Source organism: Callorhinus ursinus, unplaced genomic scaffold, assembly GCF_003265705.2.
Source record: "Callorhinus ursinus isolate GAN/ISIS: 27379988/994484 unplaced genomic scaffold, GSC_fseal_2.0 scaffold34, whole genome shotgun sequence".
NCBI classification, from domain to species: domain Eukaryota; kingdom Metazoa; phylum Chordata; class Mammalia; order Carnivora; family Otariidae; genus Callorhinus; species Callorhinus ursinus.
The window spans coordinates 6,552,534-6,574,306 of NW_027397096.1; the positions used below are offsets into that span (position 1 = coordinate 6,552,534).

Below are 21,773 nucleotides of genomic sequence, written 5' to 3' on the forward strand. Positions count from 1 at the left end.
CAGGACCCTGGGATCACGACCTGAACCAAAGGCAGCCGCTTAACCGACTGAGCCCCCCAGGCGCCCCCTTATTTTTTTTAACATATATCCTCTTTTTGTTCATTTTATAGATACACTGTATTCTATTATGCACACATTTATTAATCTCATCATATATTAATGCACATCTTTTTCCAGTTTTTTGGCCATTACAATGTACAAAACTGTATCTTTGGATGTATGTGTGAATATATCATAGGATAAATCCTGAGTTGTGGAATTGCCAGATTAAGTGTTCTGGGCATTTAAAATTTTGATAGCTATTGCCAAACTATTCACTCAGAAGGACTGTATCTTATCAATAGTGTTTCCTTAAATTCATGCAAACACTGGTTATCAACATTTTAAAGTTTGCCAAATTTACAGTGGAAAAATAATACTTCATTATTTTGATCTGAATAATACTGCAATTGTGTACTCTTTCAAGATTTGAAACAAAACAACCCAAGTCACCCACACCTGGGCTTTTGTTATGAGGTAATTCTTTGATCATTTTCTTCATTCCTCCTTTGGATACTGGCATATTTATGTTATTATTTCTTCTGGGGTCAATCTAGGAAATATTTTTTTTAAGATTTATGTATTTATCTTAGAGAGAGAGAGAGAGAGAGAGAGAGAGAGAGAGAGAGAGCAGCAGCAGGAGGGGCAGAGGGACAGGGTGAGAGAATCCCAAGCAGACTCCCCACTGAGTGTAGAGACCAACGTGGGGCTCGATCCCAGGACCGAGATCACGACCTGAGCCAAAATCAAAAGTTGGATGCTTAACCAACTGAGCCACCCAGGCATCCCAGAAATATTTTTCTTAAATTCACCCATTTCATTAATATTTTGAAATTTATTTGCCTAATTTTTGTAAGATGCTTTTTTAAAATAATTATTGTGATTTCCTATTTTGTGAAAAGAAGTATTTTAAAGTTTTGAAAAGCCAACCATGTCCCCAGCCTTCCCCTCTCCAACTTCCATACTTCACTTGGCCCGCAGACATTATCTGAAGGCAAATAAGAGTCCTCACACACATCTTGCCTCAGATAAACAACTAGATTCACAGCATGTATAACTCGCCCTCCCCCATCACCCAAATTCTCTGTCTTCCCTTTCGTAGACTATGTTCTTCCTCCCTCCCTCCCCACCTTTAAAATTGTAATCAAACCCGTATAAGAGGTACGAAATGACCATGAACTACAAGGTAGACCAGTACCTGCTGTGAAAGACATGCATGCAGTAAAGTACCAACCCCGGAGCACAGGGAGGTCCCCCTTATAACCAAAAATCTCCACATCCTACCCTTGGAGCCATAGTCACCTGAGCCACCGCACCCCTCCCCCCCAGCACAGGCAGGGGGCGCTCGGTGACGGTGGCGCTGGGACTGTAGCTACTGGGTTACGTTGTACTGCAGTCACAGCTATGGGTAAGGTCCTCTGATTCCAACCTTTTCCTCCCGGGGGGGTCGGCCCCAGCCCGCCTCACCTTACGGACATGGCAGGAAAAGAGAATGTTCATGTATTTGTCCTTCCGCTTCAGTTCGTTTGCAACGGGGACAAAAGTGCCTGAGGTCTGAGGCGTGTCTGGCTTCTGAAAGAAAAAGGAAACATGATGAAATGAGTCTGCTTAGCATTTTGGATGAAAAGGCAATTTTTCAGTGGCCTGGCTTTATAACCCTGCTCAGACAGTTTCACACACATACTTTTATCTCCCATCCCAGATGGTGGGCTGCTGCAGGGGTGTCATACCACCAAAGGGCGTATAAAAATTTTAAAATGCACAGTGGGAGGGAAGATGAAATGTAGCTCTGGGAATAATTAATATAAAGGTGGTAATTAAAAATAGCTGCTGATTTATGCAAGGGAAGGTTCAAATGCTCAAAAACTAGGTTTTGGAGTATGTCTAGTACATATGGCGGAGAGCGACAGACGGCCCTTTGTAAAGCAAGGGAAATAGCCAACATTGCAGAGAGAAGCTACAGAATCTTTTAGTTTAGTGTCGCCCATAGAAGTTTAGTTTCTGTAGGTATCTCATTCTTTCCACAAAGTTGTGGAGAAAAATTCTTCCTTTTCTTTGTAAAGGGAGCAGGAATAGATTCCACTTTGTTCTCTGGCACGTACCGAAGCAAGATAGTTGCCCTCCCAGGCTCTCTGGAGCCCAAGGTCGGCCCTTTGACCTTTCAGCATTTCCATGGCTGCAACCTTGGCCCTGACCTGGGGCAGGTCGGAAGCGGGCAGGCTCTTGATGAGCTGGGATGCTCTCCATCTGTAAGTGAATAAATGAAATGTATTAGGATTTAGAAACCCAATCCCATTCACGACCCCAAGTAACTGGGCTGCCATTAAACAGAATTTAAACCAAAGTACTTGCATGCTATCTTAAAAAAAGAAAGGTCTCTAAAATATACACAGAACTTGTTAAAATACACACAGTTTTTTAGACAACGTTGTTTTTTTTTAAGATTTTATTTATTTATTTGACAGAGACACAGCGAGAGAGGGAACACAAGCAGGGGGAGTGGGAGAGGGAGAAGCAGGCCTCCCGCTGAGCAGGGAGCCCGATGCGGGGCTCGATCCCAGGACCCTGAGATCATGACCTGAGCCGAAGGCAGACGCTTAACGACTGAGCCACCCAGGAGCCCCCGAAGATTTTTGTATAACTTGCTTTGTCATTTGTGTGTTTTGAAAACAACTAGAACTTCAGGATACATGAGTTTTTCTCATAACATTTATAGTCAGGGCACAGAAAGTCCTTCCTTCATTCAACATTGAGGCATTCACTGAACATTTCTAGGCACTTACTAAACTCCAGATGCTGTTCTAGGCAGTGGAGGCCCAGCAGTGGACAAACGGATCGAGGCCCCTTCTGCTAGGTGCTCACCTTCTAGAAGCAGGGACAGACAACCAACCAAGCAGTATGTGTGATGTGCTCAGGGCTATGGAGAAAATCAGGCAAAGAAAGGACAGGAGTGCGGTGGCAGGCAGGAACAGGGTGTGGGTGTTATTTATACAGGGAGGTCGCGGGGGGGCACCACGGATCAGGGTATAGGAGCAGAAACCTTCAGGAAGTGAGGGAGGCGCACAGATACTTGAGCAAGAGTGTCCTCGCCAGGAAGAGAGCGGAGCAGTGCACGGGCTCTAGAGTGTGTGGGTTGGAGGACCAGGGGAGGAGGCTGGTGGGGCTGCAGCAGGAGGGGCGCGGGGGAGGGGCACAGGAGGAGAGGCCAGACGGGGACCCAGGGACAGGTCTGCAGACCCACAGAGTCCACCGTAAGGACTCTGGCCTTTCCTCTGGATGACACCAGACACCACTAGGAGGCTGCGAACAAGGGACGTGACCTGACTCCTGATCTACAGGACTTTCCGATTGCCGCGTGGAAGGAGACTGAATCAGGGAGGAGACTATTTCCATGACACATGCGGGAGAGGTTGGTGGCTGGGCTCAGGCAGGGAGTGGTGGAGGCAGAGACAGGTGCTGGTCCTGGATGCATTTTGAAGGACACGCCAGTAGATTTGCTGATGGATTAGACACGGGAGCAAGAGAATATGGGGGAATGTAAAGATGACCCCAAGACTGCTGGGTCCAAGCATACACTAAAAATAATCTATTACTGATGGAGAAAAGCAAGCACAGGGCTTTTATTCTGTGAGGGCCGCCCTAGCTTTCCTTGCACTCATGCCTTCCTTTCTCCCACAGGAGCCTGAAGCAGGGGCTGGAAACAAACTCAGAACTTCTTTACAGCAGATGAACTTGTCAAGGCCAGGGGTTCTCTAGTGATCTTCCACGGAGCATGAGGTGAGACATACCTAACACAGAGAGGTGGTGCTCTCTCCCCTTGGCACGCACCCAGAACGTGAGACTGCTTCCATCTAAGATTTTCCTGAGATGTATTCTGGCTTAAGATGGTAACTTGAGCCTAAAGTTTTGTTTTTCTCTCTGAAATTCCCACCAAAATAACCAAATGAATACACAAAGAAGGAAAAGCTCTGTAGCAGCCCTGGAGAACCGGAACGATGTCGGTGAACTGCAAGACGGGAAGTCTTTCTTGGAGATTCGAAGTAGACTGGACCACGCCGCTGGAGGAATGGCCACTTGGAAGGAGAGGAACCCCTTTGGCAGAAACGGCCCAGAGAGTGCTTGGGCCCGAGGCAGCTGGGGCTGGTGGCAGGGATCTCTCTGCACAAAGAATGCCTGCCCATGGTGAGATGGGGACCCCCATTGTGGGGGAGAGCATCAGAAGTCAGAGGTAGCAGGATACAAAAACAAAAGCCGTGGAAATAGGAAAGGCTCAGCAGGAGAAATTCTCCTCTCTGCTTTCTGTGGCCAACTGACACTGCAATGGGACAGAATGTCCTAAGGTCATTCCAGAAGTCACTGGAAGAATCACAGGGTGGGAGCAGTTGGTGGTCATCGTCAAGGTCACCGGTGACAGGTATATACATCCCACAACACTAAGAGGCTTGCTGAGCAACTGCCCCAATTAGTCCTTGGGTCCCAAATTTTATTCCCTGGGAGGGGGAGAGGCAGTCTTTGCTGTCTGATGGTCTGTTTTTAGCCCAGGTGCCCAGTCTGTCTGTTCCTTCTTTATTGCCCAACTGTGGCCCAGGACAAGGTCCGTACCTGACTCACTCCAGAGTGCAGGGGCACACAGGGCATCTGGGACCTGACTTATATAACCACAGAGAGAGCTACACAGGCTTCTGACCCTGCTCAAGAAAACCACCATCTATAAACGCCTGTAGCCCCGAACACCATTTTTATGGCAGCATAAAAATCACCAGCCTCGACAACCTGAAAAGGGGGACAAAGATGAGCATGAGGAAGGCTCCCAGCCTTCCCAGAATGAAAAAGAATTACTGGGAGGAATAGGAGTGAGCTTCACCATGATTAATGTTGAGATTTTAGCAAAACCAAAAAAACCAAAAAAACAAAAGCCCACAATCACAGTGGAGTCCTTTAGTGCACTTCTCTCAGGAGTCCACAGATCAAAAAAGTGAAGAATAAATTAAGTAGGATACAGTGACTATATCAGGGGTTGGTAAACCACGGTCTGTGCCAAATTCAGCCCATGGCCTGGTTTTGTGCTGCTCACGAGCTGAGAAGTTTTTTACATGTTTGACAAAACCAGAGAAAAACAAAGCAAAGTATGTGACAAAGACCATATGTAGCCCATAAAGCCTATGATATTTACTACCGTGTCTTTAACAGAAAAAGTTTGCCTTTGGATGAGATTAACACAACTGGCAGGATTCATTCAGAGTGCGTGTGTGCACATGCACACGTGCGTGCAAAGTCAGCAAGCGGAGCAGATGCATTATTTTCAAAACGCTCGTACACGGAAGCCCTGAGAAGGCTGGACTGTCTTCCCAGCTTTCTTGTCTGTCACCATATCCCTGGAACCCAGGCCAGTGCCCATGACACAGCTAGCCTTGCGTGAATATGTGCTGAATGAACAAACTGAATTTTGCAAAAATTCATCAATTCTAGGCCATCTATAAAACCATCAAAATCTAAAAAGAAGACTATAGAGGCCACAGTGGAACACAAACAAAATCAATAATTTCTTGTGGTCATTAAAAGTGCTAGATGGAGGGGCGCCTGGGTGGCTCAGTCAGTTAAGCAGCTGCCTTCGGCTCAGGTCATGATCCCAGGGTCCTGGGATCGAGCCCAGCATCAGGCTCCTTGCTCCGCCGAGAGCCTGCTTCTCCCTCTCTCACTCCCCCTGAGAGTGGCCTCAGTATTCCCTCTCGCTGTGTCTCTGTCAAGTAAATAAATAAAATCTTAAAAAAAAAAAAAGTACTATATGGATCTTTCCTTATTGTCATGGACAGGTCTCCAAAACATTTTCAAGTCGTCCTATAAGCCTGCTTGTGTAAAAGAGAGGAAGAAGAGCCCAAATGATATGTGACTGGTGACTGTGCATGCATACACACTTTTACTATGAGCCAACATTACTACAGTGTTTATTACGTGTCAGGTACAATCTGAAATGCTTTACATACATATTTACTCATGATCTTTCCAACAATCCTACGAGCAGGTACTACCGTTACAGCCCTTTTACAGATATGGTAACTGAGGCTCAAAGAGATTATCTAACGTGCCCAAGGTTATACAACTAGGCAGCAGCAGAGACAGAATATAAACCCAGGCTCCAGGATCTGTGTTCTTAACCACTATACCATGCTGTCTCTTACATGTGGGCATGTGCTTCAAAATGCACACAGTCATAGAAGGATACAAACTGTTAATGAGTGATTATCTCAGGGCAAGGAAATAAAATGGGGGAGATAAGTGGAGGTGTGGAGGATTTCAATTTTATATCTCATATATTTCTATATTATTTCACTTTACAAAAAAAACACAATAAGCATGTGTATTCATGCATAGCTTAATTACATTTTAAAGATTTTATTTATTTATTTGTGAGAGAGAGAATGAGAGACAGAGAGCATGAGAGGGAAGAGGGTCAGAGGGAGAAGCAGACCCCCTGCTGAGCAGGGAGCCCGATGTGGGACTCGATCCCAGGACTCCAGGATCATGACCTGAGCCGAAGGCAGTCGCTTAACCAACTGAGCCACCCAGGCGCCCTTAATTACATTTTAAATTAAGTAAAAAATCAGGTTACAGACGATACCATTCATGAAAATCACTTACCTGTGCATTAAAAAAGCCTGTCAGGATTTACAACGAGTATTTATAGTATTAGATCTGAAAACTGAGGTAATTTTGCTTTCAAAATTCCTTATTGAGCTTTTCTTTTTATGAGATATTGTTTCTTCTCTTTTGTTTTTACAAAAAGCAAATGGGGTATATATTAAAGAATTTTTTTCCTATGCATTTTTATTTATCTTTTGATATGTGCCACCAATTATACAAAGCTAACTCTAAAGGAAGATAAAATTTGATTTAGCACAGAATTATAAATTAGCTCTTTCACATTTGGTATGCTGATTATTTCATAGTGTTCTTTGTGGAATACCATACTGCCAAATGGCCACATTTGAGAACTGTTAGCTTCGTTTATGTGACTGGATGGCTGTGTCTAAGACATAGCTAAATGTATCTGGTGCACACCAGCAACAAACAAATAACGAGGGATAAGGGGCTGTGAATAACTACAAACTCAGATTCAAGTTAGTTTATAAAAAATGAGATCAGCTGGAAAGACATCAGATTTTACATGGGTGTTTATTTATCTTAAAAAAAAAAAAGCCTGCTCTAAAACAATTGTTTTCCCTCTCACACTTTAAAATCGTCTGGGGGGGCACCTGGGTGGCACAGGCAGTTAAGCATCCAACTCCTGGTTTCGGCTTCAGGTCGTGATCTAGGGGTCATGAGCTCGAGCCCGGTGCGGGGCTTTGCCCTCAGTGTGGATTCTCTGCTTGAGAATCTCTCCCTCTCCCTTAGCCCCTCCTGCTTGTGCTGTCTCTCTCTCTCTCAAATAAATAAATCTTAAAAAAAAAAATCATCTGGGAAACTTTAGAAAGGACCTTTGTTTGGGCCCCACTCCTGGGTTCCGTTAAGCAGGACTTTCTGGAGGCAGGATGTGGGCATCAGTATGTCTCATAAACTCTTTGGTAGGTTTCATAACCAGGATAGCGAAGTGCTGCCCTAAAAGGATTAACACACTTTCCAGTTTGGGTTACGTGTGGTGATTTTAATATGTAGTTACTATTTGCTAATAAAAGAGACGGCAGGCTAACAGCTTGTCCTAACCGTGGTGTGATTCGGGCTTGGTGGTGCACTGCTGTCCGCCGCCGTAGGAAGAGTAAATGCACGGTCCCATGTGTTAATAAATAAAGTCCCATTGTTCTGAGACGTAAACAGATGCCCCTTGAGAGTGAAATCTACAGATCTGAAGACCTGAGGTAAAAGTCGCAGTGGCAAACAGCTGAGCCAATGTCACGGCCTCAGATCTGGGGCTTTATACATTCCGTGTGCTCCCATAAACGGATGCGGCACAGGCCAACAGGCTCTTCCTTACCTATTAAAAATGGCCTGTAAGGCCTCCTCGAAACGGTGGAGAACTTTAGGTGGGGTTGGCCACTTCACGTGCTTGCCGTGGTCCTTCATGGTCTTGATGCCGTGGAAGCGTCTGGCAACCTCATGAATGTACGATTTCACTTTGTAATGCCGGTAATATCGGATAATTGTCAGAGCTGCCTTGGTTCTCTTGTAGCGCATGCGGGCCAGTGTGCCTCGCCACACCTTCACAATAGAGAAAGAAAAGGACAAGTGTTGCTGGCTGAGTCAGTGGCATATGACTTTGCAATTGTATAAGATCCTCTGCTTAGAAACTACCAATGGGTTGGGGGGGGAGGGGGGAGGGGGAACTGCGTGTTGTCCACAAAATCAGGCAGAGACAAAGCACGTTGATTCTGCCTGCCACCAACAGATGGCGCCAGGAGTCATGCTGTCATTCAGCTCCCTGGTGGAGCTGTTCCTGGTGTGCACGGGGCTGTGTGCTGACTCGGACACAGAGTCCTGTTTTAACTTTATGGTCATGAAGAGAAGAAAGCCAAAATGCACATGTCTCTGCAGAAATATCTGAAGGATGTGGAAAGGAAGCAAGATAAGGCAGAACCAAGAGCCATTGACATCTACAGTTCTCCAATGAAACCTGGCTTTACACAGATTACACCACTGGTCACCAATGCACCGTCACATTGGATTCACAAATGTACTTATACTCAGCCTGTGCAGCCCCTCTCCCCAAGAGCTAGGTAAATTCCCCCCAAACTTAGATGTAATCCTGGGGAAAGGGGAAAACAGATGACTGATAGCGTATGAATCTTTGTTTACATTTTTTCAGTGCTCAGAAATCAGTCAGACAATATATAAATGTCTCCGTGCATGGTAAAGTCAGAGATACTTACTTCTACTTTTCCTTCAGGATCCTTTGCCCAGATTCCTGTACTTCTCAATCTCTCAAGTAAAAAAGAAATTTGGTATAATCTTCACTTCATTCTTGGCTCTTCCCCTGTACGTGTCCTCCACCCCCACGACTTACTCTTACTTCTACAATATTTCCAGTTTAGCCTTTCCCTTCCTTTCTGCTACTAAAATCTCCAAGACCCCAAACTACTCTAGCACTGCTTTCTTCAACAAACTCCTTGGACGCACCACCATCGTGTTCCAGCTGATATTTACTGCGGCTACTTGGATAACCACTCCAATTCTCAGGTTATTGGTATTCAGCTCCCTCCCTCTCTCTGGCCTCCCGGGACCAAGATTTTCCACTTCTAATTCAAAGCCCACAGTGTGGGGGCTCCAGACTCCCTCGGGTTTCTTGTATTTCCTTATAAATCTCCACCTGTGTCACCAATTTCTCAGAAAAACTGGTGCAATGCCTCTTTTACCTCGTCATTTTAGGTGTTTCTTTAAGCAGACTCCTAAACTGGCATCACGGGCTTGTGATGTGCTCCTTTTTTCAACCTGCTGCACCACAAGGATAGATTTGTTTGCATGGGACGCATGAGGAGGTCACCAAGGGACTGCAAAGAGGAACTAATGAGTCAAGGAAAACCTCGATATGTAAGGGAAACGTGTGACATGTGAGCAGTTTGTGATGGGAACCTAGTGCTCACGTATAAACAGAATATATAAAGACCGTGAGGCAATGAAAACTTGTTTCTGCATGTGGCATCCGTACAGCAACCCTTTTTAGCCAAAATGGCTCTTTTCCCCGTTGCCAAATCCATCATGCAGATGGTTCTGTTACGCCTCCACCCAAGTGCTAAAATAAAGGTCCCTTCTTTAGCATCTTGAAAAACCCAAAGAATACAATTACAGGGTGAAAGTCTGTGATTCGATTTCTTAAACACATTCGTAAAGTTTCATACTGTTTGTTGCTTTTCTCTTTTTTTTGAAGAGAAAGGAAATTAAGACTCCCTGGAGCCACACCTGTATAGAAAATCAATCCTTAATTTTCGAGGACTGTTCACAGAAATTCTCATTAAAATGTTTTTGGTTTAATTCTTCCGTAATTTGAGGAAAAAAAGCATTTCATAAGTAAGGGCTTCTTAAGGAGCAGGTTTTTATGTTTAACATTTTTTTAAGCTTTATTTATTGGAGAGAGAGAGAGAGAGAGAGAGAGAGAGAATGCACATGGGGGGGTGGGGAGAGGCAGAGGGAAAGGAAGAGAGAAAATTTGAAGCAGACTCCCTGCCGAGCACAGAGCCCAACATGGGGCTTGATCTCAGGACCCTGAGATCATGACCTGAGCTGAACCAAGAGTCCAACGCTCAACCAACTGAGCCACTGAGGTGCCCTTATGTGATTTTTTAAAGCTTTGTTTATTTATTTTGGGGGTGGGGAGAGAGCGTGTGAGTGGAGAGAGGGGCAGAGGGAGAGGGAGACAAACAGACTCCCCACTTAGCGGGGAGCTTGTGGGACTTGATCTCATGACCCTGAGATCATGACCTGAGCCGAAATCAAGAGTTGGATGCTTAACTGACTGAGCCACCCAGGCGCCCCTGTATGGGCAGGATTTTTTTGCCTCAGTCACGTGTCCATGTGTTCCAGAAGCTTTTTGTTTTATTTTTTATTTTTTTAAAGATTTTATTTATTTGAGAGAAAGAATGAGAGAGAGAGAGAGAGAGCATGAGAGGGGGGAGGATCAGAGGGAGAAGCAGACTCCCCGCTGAGCAGGGAGCCCGATGTGGGACTCGATCCCGGGACTCCAGGATCATGACCTGAGCTGAAGGCAGTCGCTTAACCAACTGAGCCACCCAGGTGCCCCCAGAAGCTTTTTGTTTTCAAGATTTCTCTATCTGAGAAAGAGAGAGCATGCACGAGCACATGAGAGGGAGAGGGAGAGAGAGAATCTCAAGCAGACTCTGAGTGCAGAGCCCAGCGTGGGGCTTGATCTCATGACCCCAAGATCATGACCTGAGCCAAAATCAAGAGTTGGACACTTAACCGACTAAACCACCCAGGCGCCCCTGGAAACTCTTTAATGAATGCGAGCCATTCTTTCTCAGCCTACTAACTGCCCCCAAACAGTGTTGGACTGGGTATTGTCTTATTTTTCCATCTATCATATGGACTAGATGTCCATTATGCATATGCTTTATCTGGTCTCTCCGTTGCTCAAGAGGAATGAAAAGAGAGCTGGGGCTTTAGGTGGCTGCTATCAAGCTCCCTCCTTAATAGGTGTCTTGCAGTCTTCTGGCTTGGTTGAGGACAGATATTTTTTCCATGTTTTGAGGAGCTTTTTCTTGATTCGGCTCTAATATTATTCCTAGCAGATGCTTCCCCTATTCCTTGCCCACTTATTGACATATCAGAGGCAGGGAAGATGGTAAGCCTTCTTGACTCTTCTTGCCTGAGGGAAAATGTCTTCTTGATGGAAGAAAGGGTTCCCAGTGGAGGTGTGGGCTCTTCCAGGCCTTCCCCCGGACATACCTTGATATTTGATGCCAACATCATCAAAAGCAATGACTTCTCAGAATTCCCTTCTTGTATGTCTCCATGTTCCATTCTTTTCCTTGAAGAATATATTGATTTTTTTAGCACCTTTGTTCAATTTGGTCTAATTTTTCTTTTTCTGGGTGACACTTCTCAGTTTATGGTATGAAGTTGGGATTTTTAATTTTTTTTGGTTTCAGGGTTCATGGGTTCTTTGTCATTTTTACATTTTTGTTAATTTCAGCAAATTTGGGGGAAAGGAATTTCTGTGAGCTTGCAGTTACATTATCAGCTTTGTCAGACGTCCCTTAGGCTTTAATTTTTTAACATCAGAGAAAAAGTAGCATTGAAAAACTACAGAGGAAAATGCATGCAAAACATTATTCATGTATTTTTCCTTATAATCTAAGCATATTTGGTTTAAACAGATATCCTCCCATGAGTTGGTGAGTCTGTGTAGGGGAGGATTGTTGTTGATTTTCCCACCAAGTCTGCAGGCTGGAATTTAAGGTATAAGACCGATTTTTCCACTTCCCTCTTTGTTTAAAGCTGCTTAAACTGTTGGGTTTTTCGAGAGTCATATAAAGGGGCTGTGTGTGGAGGACTTTGCCTGATGACGGCATGTCAGAAAACAGAGAATTAAATGTTATATTCAATAGCAAAATAAAACAATATTTTAATATTAACATTAAAGAGGAACCAACCAGATATTTTGTTTTAAGATATGATGCAAGAGAGTAGACGCTGAAGGGTGAAGGCAACACAATGGGATCTGGGAGGGAAAGTTAAGCAGGAGCCATAAAGCAGAGGGTAGACTGACAGAGGAGAGGTCCTGCAAGTCATTTCTTAGGAAGAAGAAAGAACGGAGGCCAACAGAGAGGCTGACTCAGAGGGAACAGCCGAGCTACAAAGAGAGACCATCAGAGAGCAGTGTGCACACCCTTCCTGTTGAGTGAGTCCAATTTCTCTCTTGTGTACCTTTATCTCTGCAGTCAGTTCCGCCAGCACAGTGGTCAGAGTGATCCTTTTAAGGCCAAAATCAGCTCACGTCACTTCTCTGCTTCAAACTTTGCCACTGCTCTCCATCTCCCTGAATAACAGCCAGAACCCCTGCACTAACCTACAAAGGCCCACATTCTCTGGGGCAGTTACCTCCCCTGCTCACTCCAGCTATCTTCGGGCCTCCAGGCTGCTCCCTCTGCCTGGAATGATCTCCCCCTGGATATCACACGGCCAACTTATTCACTCTCTCTCTGCATCCTTGCTCAGTGGTCCCCTTCCCAATGAGACTGGCCCTGACCATCCCCTTTAAAATTCAACTTGTTTCTATCTTCCCCACCTGGCACTCTCCGTGCTCCTTACCATGCTCTAGCTTTATTCCGGCCTCTAGCACTTGATACTACAACGCAGCATGTAACTCACACGCTACTGCATTGTTTACGCGCTCCACTGGCTGGCATTTCAGCGCCAGCAGGCCAAGGGCTCTTTGTCTCTTTTACTCACTGATGAAACTCCACCGTCTAGAACAATGCCAAGGACATAGTAGCTACTTGAACATATCTGCTGAATGAATGAACGTTTTCACCTTCATCTTCCAAGCCCGATACTAAATCTTTCATTTTGGCTGTCATGTTTTCCATTTTCAAGACTCATCCTTGTTCTCCAAACTCCATTCCTTTCCTTTCCCTTTCCCTATCCCTTTCCTTCCTTCGATTTTATTTATTTGAGAAAGAGAGAGCACGAGTAGGGAGGGCAGAGGGATTGGCAGAAGGAGTGGGAGAGGGAGGAGCAGACTCCCCGCTGAGCATGGAGCCCAATGCAGGGTTCAATCCCAGGACCCCGAGATCATGACCTGAGCTGAAGTCAGATGGTTTATTGACTAAGCCACCCAGGTGCCCCCAAATATTTCTTTTAAAAGCACACTGCTCTTGTTTAACAAAAGCAACATTTCATCCTTCCTCTCTGATGAATCATGGTTTTACTTTTTACAGTGCTCCCCGCGTTGTACGTTTCTTCTAAATCCCCTCTTCTCCCGTTTGTCTTGGTCTCGGCCTTTTGTGCTAGAGGCCTTCCTCAAATCTCCTGGGATCCTTGGCCATCTATTACTGAATGCCACTTGAAAGCTCTGTGTATGTGTTTTAGGAATGCAGGGGCTTCATTACATAGGGTAATTAGGTGGGGACCATCTGTGGGGCACCCCAGGATGTCAGTGTTTTTCCTTTTTGCTCCCAGAACTCTGAGCAGAGGGGCATTGGGGGGAATCTTTAGTATCGACTTTCACTTCCTCTCCTTGGGTTCAGTATGGTGTCTGATCCCTCTCCTCCACGGTGCCTGGTGTCCCCTAAAGCCCAGAGCTTCTCTGGTTGTATTTCTTCAGAGTGAGCTTCTTGTCTTCTACCGGAAAGAGACTGAGGCAGTCACCTGGCTTTGTGGGGTCTGGGAGGAGACCTGTGTTTTGCTCTTTATACACACCATCAAGCAACCTCCTTCAGCTCTCCCCCTCACCCCTACCTACACGGGTGCCTGGTCCTTCCCACTCCTCAAATTTCTACAGCCCTGTGGTTGGACAAACTGGCTTGCCTGTCTGCCTTCTCTGCAGGCACTTAGATACCAGCTTTCTCCACCTGCCTGGGGGACTAACCACACATCCACTTATTTCCAAAATTACGTTGATGCCTCTTGTCTGCTGTTTGCTCCTATGTTTCTATTTGTCCTTGTGGGTTTCTCCCGTTTTTATCCCTTACTGCTCATTTAAGGGTTTTGAGAGGGAGTGGCTATAAACACAATCTGTCATGTTTAACCAGATGTTTTTATAATGCCATCTTAATTCTACCATGTTTTCCTCTGACGCATACTTCCTCAGTGGTCAGGCATTTCAAAGCAACATCTGGCTGTCATTAAAGTACAAGATTCATTTTGCAAAAGATCTAGGATTCTAGGTTACGCTCTATTAAGAAGTAGGTCAATTACATATCTTCAGCTTAGTCTCAGAAAGAAATACAGGTCGGCTTTCCTTCTTTGTTTCTAGTTCTCCGTGTTTTGTTCTTTCTGCTTTTGTTTTCTAAGTCATCATGGGGGTTGGGCCCTTTCGGTCTGTTCTCCAACAGCTCCCTGGTGCTCTGAATTGGATATTCTCTTGGCTATTCTCTGAATTGGATGTTCCACCACCAGAACCCTTCAAAATGTCAGCTTGCGAAGCCCTCCATACCTAGGGACAACTTCTGGGAGAAGCATCTTTCCTGTTTCTAAACTTCAATTCCCCAGAGAGTTATTCTGGCAGTGTTCTGACCATTTCTGGCTGTTAAGGAGTTGTGGTAGATAAGAACTTATTGAGGTAACACGTTGAACTCTGAACTGTAAAATCCATAAAATCTATCCACATACCCCATCGGATGACAGTAGTCCCCTCCTTATCCATGGTTTTGCTTTCTGTGTTTTCAGTTACCCACAGTCAACCATGGTCTGGAAGATGATCCTCCTGAGGTATGGTAAGAAAGACGTAGCCTAATGCTACGTCATGGCACCCACATCATTCAGCTCACTTCATCTCATCACGTGGGCATTTTATTCATCACAAGAAGGGCATGTACAGCACAGTAAGGTATTTTGAAAGTCCACGTTCACATAACTTTTATCATAATAAATTGTTATAATTGTTCTATTATTAGTTATGGCTGTTAATCTCTTACTGTGACTCTTTTATAAATTAAACTTTATCACAGGTATGTATGTACAAGGAAGAACACAGTATGTAGAGGGTTCAGTACTATCTGTGGTTTCAGGCATCCGCTGGGGGTCCTGAAATGTATCCCCTGTGGATAAGGTGGGGGGGGGGACTCCTGTAGAATATGATGGCTGCATCCCATTTGGGATATTTCATGATTGATTAATGAAGGTTTGGCTTCTTCTAGGGGTTAAAGAAAGACTCAAAGACAGTAAAATCTTCCCAAGTAATTCCTCTTCATCTCAAATATTTCTATGAGGGGTAAGATGAATAAAAACCTGTAGTACTATTTATAAACTGCCAGTGCAATGTTTTTGCCAGAATAGCAGGTTAATATGTGACAAGAAAATCAGACTGAGTGGGTGTAATTTGTAAGTTCTTAGCATATATATATATATATATAGGCACAAAATTCCTTAGTTTTATAGATAAATTATAGCATCTTGAGGACCTGAGGGGGAATTAAGAAAGAAGGAAATAACCAAATCTTTAGTCAGTAAACAAATGTAAAACCAGTAAAATGAAGAGACCAAAAAACAAAAACAAACCCCAAAAAACCCCCAAAGAAAGGTGTGAGTCTAATCATTATAAGCTACCCTGATGAACTTATTTAAGTGTGTGCAGGGTGGTGTATGCCCGGTGGAGTGTACTTTATCATCCCTGAGCTGTTTTACCTTGGTCTGATAGACTAACCTGCAGAGTCAGTTGAGTTGTGAACCTTCATTGAGGACTCGTACACTTTACATACGGCTTTGTCCACAGTGGGTCTGGCTACAGGTAGCCTAGCAGTTCTTCAGGGTACACAACTGTGGCCTGTTAATCATTTCTTTACTATGATGATTCCACAGTCTGACAGCCTGCTTATAACTGTAACTTCAAGAAGCAATTAAATCTCTTGGTGAATTATTGTCAGAAGACTGGCTGAATATCAACTCGATCAAAGCCCAAAAGGTGATTATTTTGAAAATTACTCCATCTAACAGGTTAAGTAATTCTGATGAGCCTTTCGGGATTCAGCCTTGATCAAAGGTAAACACTGTCCGGTGCTATACTGGAATGATTGCTCTCTTTGCTTTGGTTTTGTTTTCTTGGAAGAGGATGTACAAAATTGGTAACTCACCTTCAAAATCTCTGAGGTCAGGGCTATCTCAAAACTACTTTTTGACACAGAACCATAGGGTTTCGGTCAAGTATGTGGGCATGGGAGCAGATCCAATGAGGCATCTTAGGCATGTTTCAGCTTTGTCTGAAGACGTGTACTGCCTTTTCCACCCCCAAATCTACCACCGTCTAATACTGAGGGGGCTCACCGCCTGGTCAGGGTACAAGTTGGGCTTTTACCTCGTATAACAAATGTCCTGATTTTTCTTCCTTTGTGTCTAACATCTAAAACGTGTATAACTCCTTAAAAAAATAACCCAGTACACCTTTGCTTTCAGATGCTTGCAAATGATCTCAATTTTGAATGGTTCTCTAGATCATGCAAAAGTTCAGATAATAATTCATATTTGAAAGGACTTGCCAAAGGTAACATCCTAACATTCTTTTCTATAGAGTTCCAAAAGTGAATTCTGGGACACAAGGCCTTTGAAATGCTCTCTGAGAAAGAGGCTCCATTTTCAGTAAGTTTGGGAAAGCTACATACCGCAATTCCTTTTGGGAGATTCATGATGCACATTTAGCATATTAAAAGCTCTGAAAAGTTTCATGTAAATAAACCTATTTTAACTTTGTTCAACAGAAGTTAAAAAACATATTTGACTATAGAATCCTTTGTACACAGTTTACTCACTCATTTGGAAGGGGGTCAAAATTTGCCATCCCAAAATAGGCCACTTTGGCATAAGCATCATTTTGACTGTTGGTTCATTCTACAAGAATTTCCCGAATTGCTACTATACATGTACTGTCTGTAGGGAATATGGAGGAAGAGAGGAGACACCGATGATAGCCTAGAAAACCCAAAATGCCTATGAGATATCTGGAAAACAACTACAACTAATCCCCCAAAAAGTAAGATCTGGTCATGTACCAAAGCTGGAATCCCCAGCCACAGTGAGGCTGTTTCAAGAAGTCCAGCACTGCGTGGAGGGACAGCTCCCTGGCTAGCACAGTCCGGGGGTGGAACAGAGAAAATCCTGCTCTGGAGGGAGAGGCCAGCATTCCCCTCGGATTATTGGGGGAATGTTGCCATCAAATTTTGCAGGCTTCAGGTTCTTCACCTGAAGAGCAAGGATGTTGCATTAGATAACGTATAAAAGCAAGCCCTAGTATCTTACTAAACAGTTTCTGATAATGAGCAAAAATTTAAAAATGTGATTTCAAAGGTTCTTTCCAATCCAAAGTGCACATGGAACTGACAACCACAATCTTAGATTTTCCTCTGATTACTACCCCTACAGGAAGGGAAAGAACACATTATTTCACTATGACATGCCAGGCTTTGTGCTAGACACCTGACATACGTTAAACATAAGTATTGTAAGAGAACAATCACTTTCCAGGCCTATGATCCTTGCTTCTACAGAGGAATGCAATCAAGGTTCACAGCTCTTGTTAGTAGCCTGGCTCTGGTTGTAGGCAATGGAAGATGGTGCTCCTCGAGGTATCCCTGTGTCCCAGAATGCCATCAGTTACCAGTGCTCCCTGGGACACTGATACTGGGTGAAAACGGCTCTTGGGGGAAAGGAATACTCTGGACAAGGTCCCCTGGATTACTTAGGGTAAACAGCAAATAGGCTTCCTCTTTTCATTATCCTTAGATTGTAATTAGCGTAAGGGGGAATGGCAGGGTATGAAAATGTACCCTTAATGAGGACACTTTTTTGACAGTTCAAGTTTACATAAGTTGAACATAATATGATTAAGGAAATATGAAGACCATTACTGGTCATAACTCAATTACAAAAAGAATACAATGGCACTGAGCGCCATGATTTATCACAATAGTGGACAATACATGTGATCAAATTAATAAGTAGCTCATGCTAGAATAATAAAGAAATATTACTGTTTAGAGAAAGATCTAGATAAAGTAAAATGCTAGATTGGCTCAGTGATGTTGAGGCTTTACATTTGCACATACAGCTCTGTCTTTATTACTGAAAATCCTACTAGAAACATAACCTTGTACTTGTAAACCTAAAAACTCCTACTTCCTATTTCTTTTTCAAGAAATGTTTTGTAATACAATATTTGAAAAGTGAGGTTTCTTAGTTATATACCAAGCAAGTCACAACAGATTTAAAATGGATGTTGACAGGAATGTGATTAATTTTTCAACTAACTTTTCTAGAACCTATTTAAAAAATAAGTTTATATTTTTATCAGTCATTTGTAATTCTTTTTTGTGAACTGTGTATTTCTATTCTTTTTGACCCACTTTCTTTCAATTGTCTTTTTTATTGACTTATATGAACTCTTTATAAATTAAAAGGATCCTCCTGTTGTCACTGGTATTTTAAATTTCTTCCCAGCATGCCAGTGATCTTCTGACACTATGGTATACTGCCATCCAGAAGTTGTTTTTCTGCTTTTTTCGATTTTAGGTTGTCAAATGGACTCACTTTATGACTAAATACATATTTTATACAAAACTGAGGTCATATAATAATCATAAAATTGTTCTGCAATGGATCTTACTTGACACGAGGCACATTTTTCCATGTGATCAAATATTCTCCTATAATGTAATTCTGAATGACCTGACAGTACTCGGTCAGACAGATGCATACAATTCAGTTAACCAAGACCCTGCTATCAGATATTTTTGTTTTTTTCTATTTCTTTTTTGGCAATTATAAATATCATTTTAGTCATATCATTGTACCTAAATTCATGCACATGAATGATTTACGACAAAGTTCTAAAAACAGAATTGCTGTTGTTTCCAGCTGCCATATGTTAAAGTTCCCACTTCTAAACTCTAACACGTGACCAGTTAAAAAGAATGAAGGAAACTGATAATATGTTGTTATGATGAAAGTACTTTATGAGTGTTACTCAACTTTTTAAAAACTCACCAGCAATCTGAATTTTTCCTTTTGTGAAATATCTTTTTTTTTTTTTACCCATCATGTATTCATAATTTTACATAATGATTTGTAAGGGTTTTTTATATGTGAAGTAAGTCAACTTTTATTACATTTTCCCAAGATTTCTTAGCATTTTGCCTTTTACCATCTTCTGGTAATGCTTATTGGTTTAGGCCAATAAAACATGAGAATTTTGGCAGGTGGTTCTGAGGAAGGGACTTTCTCAGTTTTCTGAGAAAACGTTCAAGGACTTCTGAAAGTGACCGACCTTCCTTGACCACAGAGAAAATACTGTGGTTGCTGAGATTGTTAGCAGCCATCTTGCAACCACAAGGGGGAGCCACACTGAGAGTGAAGATGATCCAAGACAAGGCGAAATAGAGGCTTGTTTCGAAATCCCTGGGACACATTCCACGCGGGTTTGAAATGCACTTTCTTTTTTCTTTTCATTTCATTTCATTTCGCTTCTTCCTTCCTTCCTTCCTCTCTCTCTTTCTCTTTCCTTTCCTTTTTCTTTCTTTCTTGTAACTAAACACACTGTGATACAATGTGGTTTTTTGTTTTTTAGAAACAGCAGTTTTATATGTTTATGCAGGGACCCATCAATCTTTGTCTCTGTGTTCTTTTGCGGCTGCTATACTTAGAAAGGCTTTCTCTACTTCAAAATCAAATATGTGTCCATAAAATGATTTTGTTTTGTTAAAATGTAAGCTCTAGGGGAGGGCGGGAAGGGGGACTCAATCACAAGTGGAAGAGAGCCTTTATTTTACAATCACTTCATGAATGTCAGGACATTGTGTCTATTCCAGTAGATCATCCATAATTAAAGATGTGCGGAATGCTCACTGAAGCTTTGGATTCTTTGAAATACAAATGACTTACCAGCTATAGCCCAGCACTATGACGGGAGGAATGTTCTATTTGGATCAAACTGGTGGGAGTGGACTGAAGCTCAGTCAGCTCCTACCTGGGCAGGCACTAAGAGTTCATACTGGAAATCTTTATGAGGATGTCTCCTCTGAAATAGTGGTGTCAAAAGCCACTGGGAAGTAAAAACTTTTCCCAAAAGCCACTGGGAAACACACGCACACACGCACAATTACTCGACTGCATAAGGTATAGTGAAAAGGGTATATATACTACGGATCAATGATAAGAAATCAGTAGTTTCATGCAAAGTCAGAGTGAGCACATCTTGAATTCAGAGAACAAATCAGACTGCTTTTCAAAAGAACACCAGCATTAGACAGCCTAATGGTTCTTTCTGTATGTGAACCTTGGAAATATTTTAGGATCATCAAAACCTCCCCCCCGCCCCGCCCATTCATCTCCACTGACTTGTGATCAATATTTCATGGACTCTTCTATAGCTGCCTCGCAGGCATCCTCCTGGAAAACCAAAACCCAAATTCCAGCTGAAAACCTGTGCAGACATAAACCATGCTGTGCTGAACCTTGAAGAAATGGATGTGCGCCAGAGATAGAAAATGAGAGCCGCACAGACACTGCGGCGATGGGGTTTAAAGTGGCCTCCAGATGCTTAAGCCCTCTCTTGTTGCAGCCTCCCTGCGTATGTATCTCCCTCTGCTAGAACCGTCTCTCCCCACACTCTTCCTAGGGGCACATCCTTCTCAATCCTTCGGTTACAGCTTCATGTCACCTCCTCAACAAGGTCTTCTCCGAAATACATTTCCCTCGCGCTCTGAATGACTGCCCAGCTGAGCCCTGGCTATCCTTCAGAGCTGTACCCAATTTGTACTTATTTGCCGACTTATTTTTTTTACAACTCTTTGATTAGAATGTATGCTCTGTGAGGACACGGACTATTTCTATTATATTCATCACAGCGTTTCCAGGGAGTGCCTAGCAATAAGCAACTATGTTGAATGAATGAATAATTACTGGCTTGAATAAACTCAATATCCTTATTGTAAGTTTAAAAGAAGACTTGCTTATTTGTCAAAAAGGCCCTGCAGGTGTTTGATATCCAAGAAAAGCTGAGCTACCTTAAAGAGCTCACTTAAAGGAAAGAGCTTATCCTGGTGCAAAAACTGTGAAGACACGCCAAGCAAATTATGAAATGTTCAAGGAAGAAATACACAGCGGCTGCCAGGCAGTGCTCGGGTCTGTGTGGAATTTCAAAATCCAGGTTGGTGGTCGACGCGATGGTTCTAGAGCAGTCTAGCAGTCTAGCGCACATAAGCATCAACCTGAGAAACTGTTGCCAATTTGCCAGTGAATAACCTGATGCATGAAAAAGTCTGGTTCTCAGTGAATATTCCTTTCACGTTAAAAGAATTTCCCTAAAAATATAAAAATGTCTATCTTCAGTAAGTTGGCTCTGTTATAGCTATGAAAATGCGGATGTTCTAAATTAAGTTCCTACTTTCCTGTTCATTCCAGTTATAAGATTTTTCATGAAAAATTCCCCCTTTGTCTTATTTTTCTTCTTTTGACAGAGGTCAACGCCTCAGGGTCACTGCATTTTATCAAGTGACTAAGGAAAATGTGATGCAGTACATTCTTATTCTCTCTTGCAGTGGGACTAAGAGCCCATGAACTCTACTTTGTATAATTCCTCT

At 43.1% G+C, this 21,773-nt stretch overlaps 1 protein-coding gene across 3 annotated transcripts in view; it reads right to left on the minus strand.

Moving 5' to 3' along the window:
- MYO1D (myosin ID) overlaps positions 1 to 21,773 on the minus strand; it is a 349,377-nt gene that overhangs the window by 148,985 nt on the left and 178,619 nt on the right. For all 3 annotated transcript variants that reach the window (XM_025851229.2, XM_073879410.1, XM_073879409.1), the window contains 3 exons: positions 8,009 to 8,232; positions 2,142 to 2,286; positions 1,507 to 1,611 (listed from right to left, as the gene is read on the minus strand). In XM_025851229.2, the coding sequence (XP_025707014.1) occupies positions 1,507 to 1,611; positions 2,142 to 2,286; positions 8,009 to 8,232 (474 nt within the window). The remainder of the gene's footprint in view (positions 1 to 1,506; positions 1,612 to 2,141; positions 2,287 to 8,008; positions 8,233 to 21,773) is intronic.